The sequence below is a fragment of the Aquarana catesbeiana genome, linkage group LG05 (genome assembly GCF_042186555.1).
Source record: "Aquarana catesbeiana isolate 2022-GZ linkage group LG05, ASM4218655v1, whole genome shotgun sequence".
Taxonomy (NCBI): Eukaryota; Metazoa; Chordata; class Amphibia; order Anura; family Ranidae; genus Aquarana; species Aquarana catesbeiana.
In genome coordinates, this window is record NC_133328.1 from 42,008,779 (window position 1) to 42,030,073 (window position 21,295).

A 21,295-nucleotide genomic window follows, 5' to 3' on the forward strand; every position below is an offset into this window, starting at 1 on the left:
CGATGGGATTTTATCATTCTCTGTATAAAATGGATTGTATCGTAACGCTGCCCATTTCTTTCTGAAACTAGGAATGTGCCAGCAAGTGCTATTTTGGTGAGAAATGTAAGTTCTTGCATGACGTGGAGAAATATCTGTCAGAGAAGCAGGAAGATATCGGTCCCAAGTGTCACCTTTACGAGACATTTGGCAAATGCATCTACGGCGTCTCATGCCGCTTCGCCAAATCCCACTTGGGGGAGGATTTCAAGAACCTCATCAACCAGGAACTGGTCAAGCAGTGGGAAGGTAAAGCCCCGGTTAGGAACAGTTTGGACAAAGGGCTCCAGATTCAGCTGCGGAAGAAGAAGGTTCCATTTGACAAAACTGACAAGTTCCTGAAACTTTTGAACAAATCCCAAAAACCTACAAAGGTCAAAGGTGATGCTGAGCCTCCTCCTGTGACAACGGACAGCTTGGGTGATCAGCTGATTGCTCCTCCCAGCACTGATTGCACTAAGCAGGTTACAGGTGATGGTGAAACAAAAACTATAACAGTGACCTCAGGAGCTCTAACCGATGAAGATATTATAAAGCTTAGACCTTGTGAGAAGAAAAAGGTGCCTATTTATATTGCATATGTTAAGTTGCTGTTTATATGTGCACCTGGTAGCTAGGGTTGCCATATCATCCCTTTAATCCAGGACACATATTAATTACACAGGTTCTGTGGCTGATTAAGGTGGTAATTAAACTCACTTGGTGCCTTATTTGCATTAAATCAGCCTCAGAACCTGTGTAATATGTATCCTGGATTAAAGGGATGATGTGGCAACCCTACTGGTAGCCCTGTGACTGTTGAAAGCTTATCTCCAAAGTACACATTTGAAATACATGTATGTAAACTTATTTACTTGCCAAAGGATTTATAATTCTGTGCAGCCAGTCCTGTGATCCAGGCACTCCTACCAGACAGCAGAGCCCAGTCAGTGACCTCACTTTTGTCCTCAGTTAAACAGTACAACATTGTGACCTCCCAGCCCCCAGTCTGCTGATTGGACAATGATCATCGCCCTACTGCTCAGATCACCATTGTGCTCCCTTCTGTCAGCAAGCTCTCTGTGTTAGAGTAGGGGCACAGTACAGTTGAGTAGATCCTGAATGGCTCACACCGATGACCTACTCTCTTAAAGTGTTACTAAACCCACAACAGTAAAATCAGTCTGTATATGGAGTAAAGCATGTTTGTTATAATCACTGTGAAACCTATAGTATATATGGTATAGCCATTCTTCTTTGTATGTCAGTGATGAACACCGAATACAGGTTTATTGCCCCCAAAAAAATGATCAGATAGCATCTGCATACTGTAAATGCGTGAGATGTATGGTCAATTCTGACTTTATGCCTAAATTCTGCTATACAGAGAGGGTAGAGAAAAGAATCTTCTCCCCTTTAAAATAATCACATTTTCTTGCATTGCAGCCTGAAGCGAAGATAGACACGGTTTTTGTTTTATCCAGCGGTATTTAATCAATGCAACGTATAACGGCCTAGTGAAAGATATAACACCAACATGTCAGGAAAAAAAAAAAAAAAAACCCTCAAAAACAGAATCACTGAGTTGGAAAAAGGATCACCCCCTTAGTATTTTGTTGAACCATTTTTTGCTTTAATTACAGCCTTTATTCTGTTGGGATATGTCTCTATTAACTTCGCACATCTAGACTCTACAATATTTGCCCGCTCTTCTTTGCAGAACTGCTAAAGTTCAGTTAAATTAGATGGTGACCGTTTGTGGACTTCAGTCTTCAAGTTATTCCACAGATTTTCAATGGGGTTAAAGTCTGGGCTCTGACTAGGCCATGCCAGGACATTCACCTTTTTCTCCTTCAACTACTGTGTGGTCATTTTTCTGTGTGCTTTTGTTAGAAGGTAAAACTTCCAATTGGAAGGTAAAACTTCCCATTGACAATTTCTGGCAGAGGGCAGCAGATTTCCCTCAAGAATTTGATGGTATTTTGCCCAATTCGACCCTAACAAGTTCTCCAGTCCTTGCTGCAGAGAAACATCCCCATAACAGGATATGACCACCCTCCATAACAGGATATGACCACCCTCCATAACAGGATATGACCACCCTCCATAACAGGATATGACCACCCTCCATAACAGGATATGACCACCCTCCATAACAGGATATGACCACCTCCATAACAGGATATGACCACCCTCTATGCTTTACTGTAGGAATGGTGTTATTTGGATGGTAAGTTGTATTGGATTTCTGCCAGACATATTGGTTGGTGTTGAGGCCAAATAATTAAATTTTAGTCTCCTCTGACCAGAACACCTTTTTCCATGTGGCCTCAGAATCTTCAAGGTGCGTTTTGGCAATGCTCAGTCATGACTTCATGTGGCCTTTCCTGAGGAATGTTTTTTTCTTTTCTTGCACCCTCCCATACAAGCCACAAGATCATCATTGCAATTTTGTTGGGCTCCTGACAATAAAGACATTTCTACAGCATCTTTTGGATTCAAGTGTGCGATCAATCTTTTCTTCTCTTCTTGATACAAGCCACGTTGGTGGAGAATTTGTGATATTGTTGTCGCACACAATGACCACTCTTTGTCATAAATTCCTGCAACTGTTTCAGAGTTTCTGTAGGCCTCTTGGTAGCCTCTCTGTCCAGTTTCCTCCAGGCTCTTTCATCCATTTTGGAGCGACGTCCTGATTCAGGGAGGGCCTGTGTTGTACCAAATGCCTTTCACTTCTTACTAACAGACTTCACTGTGCTTCTAGACATTGCTAAAGTCTTTGACATATTTTTATATCCATCTCCTGACTTGTGCCTGTCCACAACTTTATCCCAGAGATCCTGATGACAGTGCCTTGCTTCAGTTGCACTATCAACGACTGAAATGCTCCAGGAAAGCTCTTTTCATGCTGAGCTAATCAAAATGACCACAGTTGATCACAGTTGAAAGTCAAATGGCTTTGTGTGCCATTGAGAAGGTGATTAGCTACACCTGATTGAGTCATTTGTTAGGAGGAGGGGGTGATCCCTTTTCCAACTCAGTGATTCTGTTTTTGATTTTTTTTTTAATTTATTTCTGACATGTTGGTGTTATATCTTTCACTTGGATGTTATAAGTTGCACTGCGTAAATACAGCTGGATAAAAACAAAAACTGTGTGTGTCTTCACTTCAGCCTGCAGAGCAACAAAATATGATTATATTTTAAAGGGGGTGATTTTTTTTTTCTATGCCCTCTGTGTATAGCAGAATTTAGGCAAAAAGTCAGAATTGACTATACATCTCACACATTCACAGTATGCAAATGCTATCTGATTATTTCTTTGTGGGGCAATAAACCTGTATTCGGTGATCATCACTGACATATAAAGAAAAGACTGGTTATACCAGCTGAATGGTCAAGGCATGAAAAAAGGAGGAACTAGTGCAGAAAGGAGGGGAGGTGCCCAAAGAGACCTGATCCCAAGACCACACCATTCAGTGGTCTTCTTGTCATATTTTTAGTTTTAGAATGTGCCAAATGTTTGCAATTGGCGAAAGGTCTGGACTGCAGGCAGGCCATATAAGCCCCCAGACTCTTGTATGACACAGCCATACTGTTGTCATAGATGCAGTATGCGGTTTAGCGTTGTCCTGCTGACATACGTTTTTACACAGCGTCCCAAATTTTTTCAAATTGGGTTTGTACATGCCACACCTTAAATACGAGTGTAAAATGTTTGAAAGGGTGAACTTACCCTTTAATAAAGGAAGGAAGGGACAAGGAGACTAAGGCTGGCCATACACGGTTCGAATGGTGAGATTCGAGCCATTAATGTTACCCCAGCCGCTCCCGCCGGGAGAAGACAATGGCCCGGCAGGAGGGATTCCCGCATTAACTAACCAATGCAACCCGTGGTTGCAAGAAATTTACTCTGTGTATGGTCAGCCTAACTCTTTCTGGCATTTATGAAGGTTTTTTTTAAAGTGCATACTTCTGAAAACCCTTTACCCTGCCCCAGCCCAATGCTGAAGGCCTTAGTGGTGCATTATTTAAGACTCATAAGGCCACAGTAGATGGCTCCAATTTTGTCTGATTCCTGATGAATTTCAAACAGTGGGCGGCCCTGCAAGCACCACCCGGCTCAACAAGTTGGGTAAAAAATGATTGGCCAAGCAGTAACTACAACCGATCAAATATAGTCATTGTTCAGCAGCAGCTGCAGTAATCCTGGATAATCTAGCAGGTGATTTCTGATCTGCACAATACTTTTCTGGCTGCACAATACTTGTCTATGCTATTACCAAACCCTAATATTTGTTGTAGGTATATATTGCCTCGTTTCCACTGAGCGGATCGGTTCGGTACGGTACGGTACGCTATTTTGGGTGTTTCCATTATGAAAGCGGCCCATACGCTCCATTCAGGGTCCTGCTTCAGATGTGGGGCCATAGAAAATGGAACGGTTCGGTTAGGGTGGAGTTACGATACATTCCACTGATTGGTGGACGTGTGACGCCAAGACGGCATTTTTTCTAAACCCACGTATGGCCCCTGTCGGTCCGACTTGCAGTGGAAACGCTCGCCTGAATAGGCCGGACCATTCTAGGCCTTCCAAACTGATCCGACCCGAACCGATCCGCTTGGTGGAAACGAGGCATTTGTGTGTTGAGTATTGGTACAGCTCTGTTTTTATTGTCCCTTTTTAACATGTTTGTGATTTTGTTTCCCTTCAGATTGATTTCCGAAATAAACTGTACCTTGCACCGTTAACCACAGTGAGTATGACAACATGGGGCTTTTGTTTGAAAAGTGGTCTAACAATTTCTCATTGCCCCTTGCAATCAAGCAGCTTCCAGCTGTCATTTCTGCGGCACAGAGTGCGAAAATTAAAGTGATTGTAAAGCTTCTCTTTTTTTTTTTTTTTTTTTTTTCTTTTTTAAATAAAAAATATGTTTATACTTACCTCCTCTGTGCAAGTGGCCCGATCCTCCTTTTCTGGGGTCCCCAGGTGGCGCTCCTAGCCCCTCTTCTCGAGTGCCCCCACGTAGAGCCACTTTCCATGGAGGCACTCGTGTGTGGGCACGCTCCTAAATCCTGCTGCGTCCATTGACACAGACAGCAGGACTCGGCCCCAGCTCGCGTGTCATTGGGTTTGATTGACAACAACGGGAGCCAGCGGCTCCTGCTGCTATCAATCTCTCCAATGAGGACCCGAGACATCGGCTGGAGCTGCTGTGCTTGTTTTGTTGCTATAACGATCAAGCTCAGGTAAGTAAAAGGGGGGGCTCTGGGGGGGATGCTGCAGCACAAAAGGTTTTTCACCTTAATGCATAGAATGCATTAAGGTGAAAAACTGTGAAAATCAAAGACTATCCTGGGGCAGCTTTCTATGTCACATGGGACAGACAGTAAACCTCACCTGCTGTTGAGGTCCGCTTGTGTTGTCTTCCTGCTGTCAGCTGCCTTACCCCCTTCCACTTTTGTGCCCAGTGGCTGAAAACATTAGACTAAGGGCTCACTTACACAAACGATCGAGGGGTGGTAAAACCCTGCAGCTGGGCCGTGTTTTTACTGCCCCCAACCTCGGCCCCTTTAGCTGCACATAGAGAAAGCTGGCCACTCAAGTAATGGTCTAATTGTACAGGTTCTAAATCCCGATGTTCAAGGCCCCATTCACACTTATGCAACTAGTCATGCGACTTTGGAACCAATGTTTCCCAATGAGTACCGTTCATATCTGTGCGACTTAAAGTAGTTCCTGTACTACTTTGGTCTGACTTTCATGAGACTTGGGGGCCATAGAATTTAATGTAAACCCTCATAAGTCGCATGAAAGTTGCACCTGCATGATATACATGCAACTTGTGTGCGACTTGTGAAAAGAATGCCGGCAATGAACAATAAATGGGAAAAAAAAAAGGTTGTGGGCCCCACTCCAAGATGAAGGCTCCTACTGTCTGACAGCTCTTAAATAACTAAGGGGTGGCACCGCCTCTTGTGATGTAACCGACCCAGCATGCCTTTGGTCAATGATGTCACAAGGGGGCGGTGCCACCGGGTGACCCTGCTCCCTTTGTTATTTAAGAGCTGTCAGACGGCTGGAGCCTTCCTCTGTGTTCAACAACACAAAAAAAACTAATTGTACAAAACTTGTGAGGATAATAATTTAAGTATAACTTAAGGAAATATTGTTTATTTTCGTTTTGGACAGTGGGATTAGAGAGAAGGATTAGAACCCCTGTCAGTTTTTATTATAGTCTGTCTCCCTGTTAGGGAGATTCGCTCTCTTTGTTTGTCCTGTTTAATATTACCACTGAAATTAAAAGAAAATCCCAAATTTTGGATTGTCCCCAGAAAAGCGATAGAGGGGAAATCGTCCAATGGGGACACTAGTTCTGGTGATCTGGGGGGCCCCAATGTATTCCTTTTTAAAGTGGTTGTATACCCTTACATGTACCCAGTGAAGTGACTGGCCTCATGATACATAATACATGAAACAAATCCTCCTACATAAGTTGTACCTGTTTATTAGCAGTCTTCTTTTCTCTACATCTGTTCAAAGTCCATAATTTATAAAGCTTGCCTGAGCAGTCACAAAAAAAAGGGTGGCTGAATTTACGCTCTGCAGAGCTCAGTGAGGAGAGCTCTGAGAGCTGATTGGAGGGAAGAGACACATCCCCCCCCCCCTTCTGGAGGTCCCTTCCCTGTCACCTTTTTTCCTCTTGGTGTCAGCAAAACTTGTAGGAAGTGATTCACGCTGATAGTAGAGGAACGAAGTAGCAGACAGAAATGACACTTGAGCTCGGTTCACACTGATGCGATATAGAGACACACCGGAGGGTGGCGGGGGGGGGGGGGATGTCCCCTCCCGCCGCCTGTAAGAATGATCAAGCGGCTGAACTGCTGCAGGCATCATTCAGATATCCCCACTCAAAGTCCAGGATATCATATGACGTCCTTGGGCTGGAAGTGGTTAATTTGCAGGAATTTCCTCTCACTTCCTTGTTTTGGCTATGGGACAGAAAGTGACGGTAAATTTCCTCAATGGGACACAGATGGCAAAAAGAAAAAACACTTGACAGGGGTTATAATCCTCCTTTTTATGCTATCCAAAATGAAGAAAAGGTTTTGCTTTTAGGGTCTGTTCGCACTAGCAAGCCGCACTGAAATGCATGGCTGCTGGTGTGCGCTGGGAGGCACTTTGCACAGATTCCAGTGCATTGCAATGTTTACTTTTTCTACAGAACTTTATTGAAATATTGAGAATTTAATTTCAATGCAGTTATGTTCACTGCAGCGCCATTGGCAATAAGGTGGTGCAACCCACTGCAATGAAAGTACTGCTTGCAGCGCTGTGATGACAGCCTAGGAAACAAAGCATTTTGCCTTTTCTGTGCTTTGGGACTGCGCTGGAAATGGCTGCCTACACATCTGCTGTGGATGATCTCTTCAAATAGTGTCTGTAAGGCTGGCCATAGATGATGCGATTTTATTTCCTGCCACCACGCATTGCAGGAAAGAAAATCGCTCAATTGCCCCATTAACACAAACCGTTGTTAACAATCCCTCCCATGGAGCCATCCCTGCCAGAAGAAGACCGTGATTTATGCTAGCGGCTATAGCCGCTGCCAGTAATCACATGTAAAAATCCTACATGCTGGTTGTACTCAAGTCGATCTAATCAGCCAAGCCCATACATGGATCGAATATAGGCCAGTCCCTGCTGAACCAGCCGAGACTTAAACCGTCTATGGTCGGCATAAAATTTTTGTCCAGTTTTACAACTTGCTTTGCGCTAACAAAACTTGCTGTTTTCCCACACGAGACTTAAAGTGTTACTAAACCCAGGACCCTGCAGTCACTATATCGGGTCTCCCACAGTACACAGAACATGGAAATGCAAGAGTTTCATATACCTTTTCTCCTCAGCAGTATATAGCAGTCTAGTGACTTCTGCCTGGTTAAAGGTTGTAGGAGGAGATTTCATTTCTCCCATGATTGTCCTGTCAGGCTTCAAGACCCTTGAGCCTCTGTCTGAACAGTGCAGATTGGCCCTGTGCTGATCACATGCACCCGCCCAAGAAAATAAACAAAACTCTTTAACAATACACAGCAAACTGAGCATGTGCAGCATGACTTCATAGACTCTGTAAATATCAGGTTATTTTTTGGAGCCGGTGGAAGAAAGGGAGGATCAGAGAAGACAGGATCGAACAGCCTTTTTACACAATGCAGAGGATTAACCCCTTAGGTTCCAAATTGAGTATAACAAGCATGATTTACTGTATATACAGACTGATTTTACTGTTGTGGATTTAGTAACACTTTAAAGCTTACCCAGATTTCCTCCTCTTAACTCCTGCAGTGGGAGAGGATAGAGTAGGCAAGCATATGCAGTTGGGGGTAGGGTGGGAGTTAAGAGAACCTGTTATTTTTCCCCCTGCATGGACAGAAGAACACAAGTTCATTTTCATGCCTAGCAGTCCATATGTAAATTGTTCTGTTGTACAGCGTTGACCTGAGCCTTTAAAGTGTTACTAAACCCATAATATTAAAATCAGTCTGTATATGCAGTAAAGCATGCTTGTTATACTCACTGTGGAACCTAAGGGGTTAATCCTCTGCATTGTGTAAAAAGGCTGTTGGATCCTGTCTTCTCTGATCCTCCCCCTTTTTTTTTTTTTTTTTTACAGTCCCCAATCCATTTCCTGATAGTACAGAGCCTTGAGGGCACTCTGCACATGCTCAGTTTGGTGTGTATTGCTACAATGTTTGTTTTTTTCTTGGAAAGGTGCATGTGATCAGCACAGGGCCAATCATCACTGTCCAGACAGAGGGTCAGGGGTCCTGCAGCCTCATAGGACAATCGGGGGAGAATGAAAAATCCTCCTAAAAGCTTTAACCAGACACAGATAGAAGTCACAAGACTGCTATATACTGCTGATGAGAAAAGGTATTTAGCAGTTTATATTTACTAAAATAATTGCATTTCCATGTTCTGTGTACTGTGGGAGAGCAGATATAGTGAATGCAGAGTCCTGGGTATAAAGCGGTAATCCGTCCTAAAAAAAAAAAAAAAATTAGTCAGCAGCTACTAACACTGTAGCTGCTGACTTTAAATAAGTACTTACCTGTCCTGGGTGCCCGCGATGTCGGCCGCCCGAGGCCGACCTGTCCCTCGGCTCTGGGGGTCCCGGCACAGCCATCCTAGGAAAGGGAAACAGGCAGTGGAGCCTTGCGGCTTCACTGCCAGTTTGCTACTGCGCGTGCGCGAGCCGCGTGTCGCTAAGTTCTGTGAATGGCCCCGTGGTGTTCTGGGAACACACACAGTTCCCAGAAGACAACGGGGCCGCTCACCGAGGAGAAGAACTCACCGCGGAATAGGAAGAGGCAGATTAGGAAGACTGCCTAGCAACAAGGGTTTAGGTAAGTTTAATTTTTTTTTTTTAATTTTTTTTTAGGATTTTTGGTGATTTTTTTTTTTTTTTTTTTTTTTTCAGGGTGGCCCTCCACTTTAAGTAACACTTTCATTTGTGTTAGTGAGATTGACATGTAATACTGACCTGCTTGTGTCCTCTGTTCACTGTACAGTGCGGCAATCTCCCATATAGAAGAATATGCAAGCGGTTTGGAGCAGACATCACATGTGGAGAGATGGCCATGTGTACAAACCTCCTTCAGGGTCACTCGTCTGAATGGGCGCTGGTGAAGAGGCATCACAGCGAGGACCTCTTTGGAGTACAGGTCTGTTACGGTAAACTATTTCTATTCATGTAAGGCAAATACTCCAAAATTCCAATCGGGGGGGCTTCTTATTTTAGCATCTGTCCACCCAAACTTAATATTTTTCCCTAAAACTCAACTTCAGTCTTAACTTCAATTTTGAACAGCTGTACCGGCTCCTCTCCTGTACTAAAAATGCTTACTTTGATTTCACTGCACACTGTGAGCTTCTTACAGTATTCCTCGGAAGCTGCAGCACATCAGATAGAGCCCATCTCATTTCCTAGCTGGCATCTAACCCTTTCCGCCGCCCCCCCCGTCCACTGACACCCGCCGGGCATCTGATCTGCTAAAATCCGCTAAAAATAGACGTATGGCGATACGTTCACCGTCCGTCCATTGGTTGACAATCAGATGAAAATGGACATTCAGTCAGTTTCCAGTCGCCCGCCCCATAGAGGAGAGTGGGCTGTGTTTATGCAGAGTGGACACGGACCTGTCTGCTCAGCGGGGATTAGCGGAGAGATCATCCACTGAGCAGGCGGATCCACTCCATCTGAAGGAGGCTTTAGAGTCACTTCTAAGTGGGAGTGGGAGGTCTGCCGACACTATTTTCACCCAATCAGCCTCCGTGTAATGAGAGCACTGCAGCCCCAGCATCCCTTTGTGTGTTAACTGATTGTGAGTATTTCTCCAGAGATGAAACTCCTGTTGCACTGAATGCCTGTAGTCTGGATTCAAGTTCTGTGCGGACATTTGTGAAAGGCTCATAGGTGTTAGGGTTGAGTGAGACCCTCACACGAGAAGGTTTTCTGCTCTGTGGGTGGGAATGACGTGTATCCTGATGCCCTTTTTATTCTGTGGACAGTCTTAACCGGGATACACACTATACAATTTTCTGTAGATTTTTTTTTTTTTCCCTTCATATTTACCAAAATCATATAATAATGAGGTCAACCCTTAAGAGTTTCAATTTGTATGCAATCAGGCAGGCCCCTGCACTACATGGTTTTGGTAAATCTTAAAGGAAATTGTACAACAAAAGTTGTATAGTATGTATGGGGTCTTGAAGTCAATGTCAATGGGTTGTTTTCCTGGATTTACGCACATTTGGAACACACACCAAACGCGGATCAGCAACATCCTATTGACTTTAATTGAGTGCATGACAGGTCAGAGGCTGTGTTTGACTTGCTTTGCATTGCGCTATGTTTTTTAGGATGCATCATACCCTATTAAACTGCATTTGAACTGCAGGCAAAGCAGGTCAAATGCTGATAACTGATACAAAGATAGAGCTGTGCCGCTCCAGGTGGGAATGATTGCTCCCTTCAACCTTGTGGTGCAGGTCCAGTCCGCAGCCTGAATAAGAGCCAATGGTTCAAGAGAGGTTGACCACACTCCATCAAGATACATCATGAGACCTCTATGCAGGCATGACAAGATTAACAAAGAAAGAAGGACGGCGCCCTCTAAGTGCAGCATGTATGTTAAAAATATTTATTACAATAGATAAAAACACTTACATTTGCACCGCCTGCCTCACCTCGCTCCTGGAAGTGAAGACGCAGGTCAGCACGTCGCTCCACGGAGGATCCATGACCAACATCCTGGCCGCCCAGAGGCTCTGAGGACCCTCGGCACCACCGGAACAGCTACCAGGACCCAGATCACAGGACTCGCATCCCAGGAACCCCCCCACTGGCCCGTGACACCCACATCCCCCGAGAGCACGCGGATGAAACTACTTTATATGCTGGTTTTTAGCAACTCAAATGTGAGTGTTTTTGTCTATTGTAATAAATATTTTTAACATACATGCTGCACTTAGAGGGCGCCGTCCTTCTTTCTTCTTTTTTATTGTTCCAGAGCTTCTTCTAGCTTTTATAGACTGGCTGCCTTCCATTTATTCAGCATCATTTTATCCTTACATGGACTAATACCTGAACTTGTTGTGAAACATTAACTACCACCACCAAGTTCCCCCTCTCAGGAACCCCCAACCCACCCCCTTCCCCCCACCATTTTTAGTTATATGTACTCGGCTACCTCCATTGTGCGCCATACGTTTATGACAAGATTAACGCGTTTCACGAATCAAGGTTTGCTTAGTCATAATTATTAGATTATGACTAAACGAACCTTGATTTGTGAAACGCGTTAATCTTGCCATGCCTGCAAGATGTCTTATGATGTATCTTGATGGATTTTTATCTTCAATAAATGAATTATCACAGCTTCATACCTGGGAGTGCGGTCAACCTTTCTTGAACCATCAGGTCAAATTCTGCCCTTTCTTATCAAGTGCGGCATTTTCCATTCAAACAGAAAATGCATCTTTTGACTAGAACAACCAATTACATGAACCCATAGACACAGTAATGAGTTTGTGTCCTCTTATTTTTATGTTTCTAAAATTTTCTCTTATATTTTGTCATACAATATCATTGCAGCTAGAGGGCTCTTTTCCTGACACCATGACTAAATGTGCTGAGCTGCTGAACAGGACCATCGATGTGGACTTTGTGGATATCAATGTTGGATGTCCGATAGATTTGGTATATAAGAAGGTAAACTTTTTTAGGAATAACTTTATTATTTCTAACAAGGCATGCTTGTTACTTGAATGCATAATTCAAACAGGTGGTGTTAAAGGGGTTGTAAAGCCTCGTGGTTTTTCACCTTAATGCATTCTGTGTCCTGATTGAATAAATTGATAGCAGCGCAGCCATTGGCTCCCGCTGCTGTCAATCTAATCCAATGATGCGGAGGGGCGGGGCCGAGTCCTGCTTTCTGTGTCAATAGACGCAGAAGCAGGACTCTGGAGCGTGCCAGCACGGGTGTCCCATAGGAGAGCGCTTCTCTGAGGGGTCACTCGATGCAGGAAGGAGCTACTAGCGCCGCTGTGGGACCCCAGATGAGGTAGATCGGGCCACTCTGTGCAAAACGAACTATACAGTGGAGGTAAGTATGACATGTTTGTTATTTAAAAAAAAAAAAAAAAAAACATGAGGGTTTAGTAACCCTTTAAGCTTTATTGCAAAAATGGATGGATGGATGTAATAAAATCCTTGCTGCCTAGCTTGAACTGTCGTTGCAAAATGTATTGTAACAAAAGCAGCAATGTTCCTTTATAACATTACAAACCGCTCGTTCAGCCAGAACCTGTAAAGCCTAAGTCCATATTTCCTAACACTAGAGTTTATGTAAACGATCACCTTGTAAAACTACCCATTCAGTTTAAGACCCCTTTCACACGGGGCAGATCCATTTTGACAGACTGTTTGCTCAGCGGGGATCGCTCCATTGATCCCTGCTGAGCAGGCGGATAGCAGGGTCCGTCTCCACTCATTGTGCTGGGATGGACCTGTCAGAGCCCTGCTTTCCTCTATGGGGAGATTGGATGAAAATGGACAGCCTGGTGGTCCCATCCCATCAGACCCGCTGGACGGATGGCAAACGTATCGCCATACATCTGTTTTCAGCAGGTCTTGTCGGATCAGGTGCCAGGAGGGTGTCAGCAGACACATATCTGCTGACATCCGCCTCCCCATAGAAGTCAATGGGTAGCCCAATTGCATCCACCTAAAATTCCCTGTGATCTCAGCCGCATGAGAGTTGGGGGAGGAGAAGCAGCAGCATACGGATCTTCCCAGTGAAAGCCTGTTGGGGGGGGGGGGGGGGTCAGGACAAGTCTGATCATTGGAGGAGAGCAGTTCTCAGCACAACCAGAAAACTGGACACGGTGATTATAAACCCTCACCTTATAAAAGGCATTCAGTTATAGAAATGAAAGGCAAAACACTTTTGTATAGATATAAAAAAATAATAATTATAAATACCTTTTTTTTTTTTTTTTTTTTTTTTTTTTTTTTTCCTTTTTTTTATAAGTTATCACATTCCCTCTGTACTCGGCTGCTTAAGAATTGGGGGAGCAGAAGCAACAGTACACTGAGCTTCCCAGTGAATGGTTGTATGTAAGGGAAGGGGGGGGGTGTTGTCAGGACAAGTCTGATCATTGGAGGAGAGCAGGCAGGCTCCTGCTGGATTTTGCTTCTAATCTCCTTGTGGAGGCTTTCTATTTGTGGATGGACATTTTATTGTTACACAATCTATCACATTGCTATAATCTTTTTATATGGACTATAAACGAAAAGATTTATAAATAAATGGTTGTGGAACCAATCATTTAAGTTTCCACGTTTTCGCTTTTGATATACAAGTGCTTTGGATTACAAGCATGCTTCCGGAGCGAATTATGCTCGCAATCCAAGGTTTTATTGTACATGGTACAGCAGGCACATATCAGAAATATAAAGTGTTGGGTTTGCATACTCATTAAATAGTTTTGCTTGGGCCACACTGGTTCAAATAAACTATTTGCATAATTTGGTTATGCAGCCACTATCAGCGCTGTATCCTACTGTAGTAGCTGCATACAGTACGCAGTGCCTGGTTGTGTGATAAGTATGGTGTGTGCTCTATACCAGGGTAAGTGGACTATGGTTTTGTACTTGTGTTAAAATATTTCTTGGTTCCAGGGCTTGAATGTTTTCTTCTTTCATAGGGTGGTGGTTGTGGATTAATGACGAGAACTAATAAATTTGAACAGATTGTGAAAGGAATGAATTCGGTAAGTGCACAGAGGAAGTATATGTGGAGAATATCTTTTCTCTTTCTATATTGAAGGGTGTATGTATATAAAAACATGAATTAAAGTAAAAGGGAAGACAACATAATATCCTGTATACAGTTTGTAATAAATTGCTTCCTGAATACTGTTTTTTTTTTTCTTCTTCTTCTCTGTGAACTGCAAAGCTCTAGCAATCTCACTGTGGCTGGTGGGTGCTTGAAAACCCTGGAACTATGGACACTGGCGGGGTGATATCTCAATTCTCTAATTTTCAGCACTGTTATAGGACCCCCTGCTGCACAGAGAAGTGCTGGAGCTTTGCAGTCAATGAATGTATAGAAAACTAAAAGAAAAATAGTTTTTAGGAACTGATTTTTAATAATATACGTGTATGGATCAGAGCTAAGGGGGAGCAACATTTATATTTTTATACGAGATCTTGTTTACCTTAATTTTTATGTAGCTTTTCAGTACCTTGCTTGTCTAGTAAACTAAATATAAAATATTATAGATAGATAGAATACTTATTTACTACTGTGCTGTGAATAGATTGTGAGTAGACCTTAAGGGCTCATTTACACTTGCTTCGGCTTCAACACACATTAACGGCTAGTTTACACTTCAAAACATGGCTTTGGACAGGCTTTGTTAAAGCTCTCTGAACGCCAGTCAAAGACCCCATCACTACATAAAATGGTTAGCTTACAGTCCTGTTTACACCTTGCTTTTGCTTTGCTTTGGCTTCACTTCAAAAATTATACCCCATGTAGCTTTAGTGGTGCTAAAGTCTATGGCAAAGCTCGCTTGAAGTCCCACCAAAGCCTCATCGAAGCACCAAGCAAAAGCAAGGTCTAAACAGGACTGTAAGCTAACCACTTTATTTAGTGGCAGGAGCTTTGACTGGCGTTCAGAGAGCTTTATCAAAGCGTGTCCGAAGCCTTGTTTTTGAAGCAAAAGTAAACTAGCCCTAATGTGGTTGTAAAGGCAGAAGGTTTTTTATCGTAATGCATTCTTTGCATTAAGGTCAAAAACCTTCTGTGTGTTGCAGCTTCCTTCATCCCCCCCTAATACCTTTTGGAGCCTGATCTTTCTCCAGTGATGTGCAAGAGTGCCTCGGCCGTCCGGGACTCTCCCTCCTGATTGGCTAAGACAGTAGCAATGCCATTGGCTCCCGCTGCTGTCAAAGTCAGTCAGCCAATCAGTAGAGAGAGGGGGCAGGGTCAAACTACAGCTCCGTGTCTGAATGGACACAGGGAGTCTCAGTTTGGGTTCCCCCATACCAAGCTGCTTACTGTGGGGGCACTTGACATGAGGGAGGGGCCAAGAGAGCCGACAAAAAACCCGAGAAGAGGAGGATCTGGGCTGCTCTGTGCAAATCTACTGCACAGTGCAGGTAAGTATAACATGTTTGTTTAAAAAAAAAATAAAATGAGACTTTACAATCACTTTAAAATGAGAGTAAACTTCCTTGGTTGATTTTTACCTACTATAATATGGCTGACCTATAGGTACAGTAAATATCTCGTAAACATGCACCTGTACTTTAGAAGCAGCCGGTGACATCACCGGCGCATGCGCTCTGAGGGAATGGCAGGCCCCTGCCGGTCCTTCAGAGCTCATGCTGTACACAGTGACTCCTGCGTGCATGAGCGGGAGTGACGTCATGGCTCAGCCATTCATACCACCAAAGCCCGCGAACCCAGAAGGAAGACCGGGAGAAGATGGAAGCGTCTACAGCAGTGACAGCGCGCCGCTGGAGGGTTTTGTTTTCAGGTAAGTCTGAAGCAATGCATACTAGCTTATTATGACTTAAACTGCCTGGGGCCCTTTTTTTTTTTTTTTTTTTGCTGCGGTTTACTACTACTTAAATAGCAGTATATCAAATGCTATACACACAAGCAATATAGGGGAGGGCCATGCCTCTATTTAATACCTAGTGTAGTCGGCACCTTTTTTTGGATATTCTCTATGCCGAAACAGTAAGCTAGATCAGTGCTAAACAAGTCTATAAACAAACAACGGAAGCAGCCTGTAAAATATATATATATATATATATATATATATTTTTTTTTTCTTTTTTTTTTTTTTTTTTTCTTAACACTAATTTAAACTGCATAGTTAGGGTCACTGTGTGCCTTTACACTAAACCAACTTTCCCTTTTGTAAACAGCAATATATAAATATCCAAATAATACAGTGATGACTTACAGTTCTCTAGTTTTGTGTCTGTGCCCCAGGCAACATGTTGCTAGACTGTTACTTGTATGACCAGAAGTATGTGGACACACCTCTCAATGATTGAATTCAGGTGTTCCTGGTGAAGGGTAGTGTTAATGCTACAACATACAAAAATAAATACGCACTTGCAACTCTGTGCTGACAGTTTGGTATTTTTCAGTTCAAGCATGACTGTACCCCTGTGTACAAAGCCAGCTCCATATAGACATGGTATGTTGAGTTTGGTGTGGAGGAACTGGAGAGTCCTGACCTCAGCCCTACTGAACACCTTCGGATGAGTTGGAATTCTGATTGTGAGCCAGGTCTTCTCATCCAACATCAGTACCTGACCTCACAAATGTTTTTTTGGCTGAATGACCATAAATTCCCCTATAACTTTATAATACTGGTAATGGTTTTGGAATGTGATGTCCAAGAAGCTTATGTTAGGTGTAATGGTCAGACGTCTACAAACTTTTGGCCACATAGTTATATATTTGTTGCAGCTCCGAAGCTTGGATACCTGAGCTATCAGACTATGTGACGCAGACCACACCTGGAAATAATTCTGCTCAAATAGATTAACACTTAAAGTGTTACTAAACCCACAACAGTAAAATCAGTCTGTATATGCAGCAAAGCACGCTTGTTGTTATACTCATTGTGGAACTTTAAGGGGTTAATCCTCTACATTATGTAAAAAGGCTATTTTATCCTGAATGCACAGATCCTTCCCCTCCTGCACTGTCTATCTGGGGAAGGTCAGCTAACACAGGCAGAGTAGCCGACCTGCACATGCTCAGTTGTGTCTTTTATGCTAGAGAGAACATTTACTTGTTCTCAGAGCTAGCCAGGTCACATGATATTGGCATCACACATGTGGGCGTGTATACAGGCTGAAGTGGAAATCTCCTCCTACCTGAACTCTCAGCACTGGAGAAACTGTGCAGTTTCTTGTGTAACCGTTGTATACAGATCATATAAAAAGGTATATAGTGGCAGGATTTTAATGTGACAAGCAGATGTATAAGCTGTGGGCACTGTGGGGGGACGGATGAACTATTTTCATATTACTGGGTTTAGTAACGCTTTAATTCTTACAGCTAGGACATAACATAAGTCTTTTTTGCAACCATCTTTGAGAATCTAATATTTTCCACTGTCCTATCTCTAGGTTCTAGACGTTCCTCTGACTGTGAAGATCAGAACTGGAGTCCAGGAGAAAGTCAATCTGGCTCATAAGCTTATCCCAGACTTGAGGGAATGGGGAGTTTCTCTGGTCACAGTGAGTTCAGATGTTCTAAAACGAGGATGTTTTTTTGTTTCGTACTTTTAAAGTGACATTAAACTTAAAAATGATACATAAATGTGGAAATCTGTGCCAACTGGTAATTGTGAATGAAAAAAATATTATAAGCTGCAGTTACTGGTGACCAAAAGGTATGTGTGTGTAATATGAAATGTAACTGTGCTAAGTGTACTACAATGAATTAATAATGAAAAAAGTGCTCATATATATATATATATATATATATATATATATATATATATATATATATATATATATATATATATATATATATATTTTTTTTTTTTTAATGAATTCATAAAGTCCATATATTCAAAAAACATATAAAGTGCTCATGCAGTCCTTACAGCAGGTGAATCCACTGTTGTAATATCTAAAAGGTGCGGTCCAGATTCTTAGGTGACCACCATGTGACCTCTCCTCGAACAAACCGTGTACTCTCCAACAGGGAAATTAATCATCAAGTAAAGTCCAAAACCAATCACACTGTCTTATGTAACAACAATGGAAATTCCTCTCCAGCATATAAAGAGTAAAAATTCTTCATCTGATCGTGTCCCTTTTTCTCACACAGGCATAGAGGGGAGTAGAGAGGCGCCTATAGTGTAAAACAGCTTCTGTAATTTATTAAACCATAAAAAGTATTACACTTACAACTTCAGAGTGTCAGCCTGACACTAAAGTCAACACGCTTAACCTCTACCGCGCTGTTGGCTCCGGCTGTGTCACTGAGCCACGAACAGACATGCTGTGCAGGTCCACCTAAGGTATGGACTGGAAGGTGACGTCATCCCACACAAGCCTGTCCGTTCGTGGCTCAATGACGCATCCAGAGCCGACAGCGCGGTAGAGATTAAAGTAGAACTATAGGCAAAACTTTTTTTTTTTTTTTTCATTTTGAATAGAGCAAGGGAGGTTTATAACCCCTTGTCAGATTTTCTTTTTTTCGCCATCTGTGTCCCATTGCAGAGATTTATTGTTACTTCCTGTCCCATACCCAAAACAGGAAGTGAGAGGAAATCCCTGAAAATGAAGGGAATTCCTTGGGGAACCCCAGGTCACAGAACTAGTGCCCCCATTGGAAGATTTCCCCTCAATTACTTATTTGGGGACAATCCAAAATTTGGGATTTTCTTTTACTTTCACTTTCAATGATAACAGTACACAGGACAAATAGAGAGGGTGAATTTCCAGAACGGTGACACAGACAGCAATAAAAACAGACAAATATTTTAATCCCTCTCCGCTCTATTCAAGTTTTGCCTTTTAGTTATACTTTAACCACTTTACCTGGGTTCACGTCATATTCTGTCGGGCGATATTTGGAAGATGCCTGATATCCAGATATCATTCTTTTCAGCTGGCGATTTCCTGCACAGTAAAAACAATCAAAGCGGCTGTTTTCGCCACTTGATTATTTTTACAGGCAGCGTTCCCCCTCCAGGGCTTCTCCAGTCTCACCCGTGCGATCGGCGAGTCTGAGAATGAAACCACCGGCGGCAGAAGTTTACCATAGAGTTGACCGGTCAGCTCTATGACCCCGGAGGCTGGGCGCGACGTTATTCAAACAAATATGTTGCTGTGTATTCCGCTGGACAGGGGGAGATCGATTTTATTTTTTTTCTTTGAGCTCAGGCTTTCCAGGCTAGAGGAGAGATGTGGGGACTTATAAACCCAAGATCTCACCATAAAGAGGACATGTCATGCTTTATTCCTATTACAAGGGATGTTTACATTCCTTGTAATGGGAATAAAAGTGATTGAAAGATAAAAATTTAAAGGGAAAGTGTAAAAGTTTTTTTTTTTTTTAATAAAAAAAACAATAAAAAATTAAAATTATAAAAAATTTGTCCCTGCATGCTCGCACACAGAAGTGAATGCATACATAGGTCGCATCCGCATATGTAAACAACATTCAAACCACACATGTGAGGTATCGCCACAAACGTTAGAATGAGAGCAATATTTCTAGCACTAGACCTCCGCTGTAACTCTAAACTAACCTGTAGAAATGTTAAAGCGTTGCCTATGGAGATTTTTAAGTACCAAAGTTTGGTGCCATTCCACTTGTGTGTGCAATTTTAAAGCGTGACATGTTGGGTATCTATTTATTTGGCGTAGCACCATCTTTCACATTATACAAAATAATCGGGCTAACTTTAATTTTTTGTTTATTCATTTCCCCCAAAAAACACATTTGTAAAATCGCTGCACAAATATATATATATATATATATATATATATATATATATATATATATATATATATATATATACACACATTGCCTTGAAAAAGTATTCATACCCCTTGAAATTTTGTCATGTTACAATGAAAAACGTAAATGTTTTTTATTGGGATTTTATGTGATAGACCAACACAAAGTGGCAGGAAAATGATAAATGGTTTTCAACATTTTTTACAAATAAATATGTGAAAGTGTGATGTACATTTGTATTCAGCCCCCTTTACTCTGATACCCCGAAATAAAATCTAGTGGAACTGATTGCCTTCGGAAGTCACCTAATTAGTAAATAGAGTCCACCAGTGTGTAATTTAATCTCAGTATAAATACAGCTGTTCTGTGAAGCCCTCAGAGGTTTGTTAGAGAACCTTAGTGAACAAACAGCATCATGAAGGCCAAGGAACACACCAGACAGGTCAGGGATAAAGTTGTGGAGAAGTATAAAGCAGAGTTAGGTTATAAAAAAAATATCCCAAGCTTTAAACATCTCATGGAGCACTGTTCATTCCATCACCTGAAAATGGAAAGAGTATGGCACAACTGCAAACCTACCAAGACATGGCCGTCCACCTAAACTGACAGGCCGGGCAAAGAGAGCATTAATCAGAGAAGCCGCCAAGAGGCCATGGTAACTCTGGAGGAGCTGCAGAGATCCACAGCTCAGGTGGGAGAATCTGTCCACAGGACAACTATTAGTTGTGCACTCCACAAATCTGGCTTTTATGGAAGATTGGCAAGAAGAAAGCCATTGTTGAAAGAAAGTCCTAAGAAGTCCCATTTTCCTGTTTGTGAGAAGCCATGTGGGGGACACAGCAAACATGTGGAAGAAGGTGCTCTGGTCAGAGGAGACCAGAATTTTTGTCCTAAAAGCAAAACGCTATGTGTGGTGGAAAACTAACACTGCACATCACCCTGAACACACCATCCCCACTGTGAAACATGGTGGTGACAGCATCATGTTGTGGGGATGCTTTTCTTCAGCAGGGACAGGGAAGCTGTCAGAGTTGATGGGAAGATGGATGGAGCCAAATACAGGGCAATCTTAGAAGAAAACCTGTTAGAGTCTGCAAAAGACTTGAGACTGGGGCGGAGGTTCACCTTCCAGCAGGACAACGACCCTAAACATACAGCCAGAGCTACAATGGAATGGTTTAGAATGGCCCAGTCAAAGT

At 42.6% G+C, this 21,295-nt stretch overlaps 1 protein-coding gene across 3 annotated transcripts in view; it reads left to right on the top strand.

The window, feature by feature from the left end:
* Nucleotides 1-21,295, top strand: part of DUS3L (dihydrouridine synthase 3 like) — a 48,376-nt gene that overhangs the window by 12,852 nt on the left and 14,229 nt on the right. For all 3 annotated transcript variants that reach the window (XM_073629657.1, XM_073629658.1, XM_073629659.1), the window contains exons 4-9: nucleotides 72-599; nucleotides 4,733-4,774; nucleotides 9,591-9,743; nucleotides 12,176-12,292; nucleotides 14,290-14,355; nucleotides 17,747-17,857. In XM_073629657.1, the coding sequence (XP_073485758.1) occupies nucleotides 72-599; nucleotides 4,733-4,774; nucleotides 9,591-9,743; nucleotides 12,176-12,292; nucleotides 14,290-14,355; nucleotides 17,747-17,857 (1,017 nt within the window). The remainder of the gene's footprint in view (nucleotides 1-71; nucleotides 600-4,732; nucleotides 4,775-9,590; nucleotides 9,744-12,175; nucleotides 12,293-14,289; nucleotides 14,356-17,746; nucleotides 17,858-21,295) is intronic.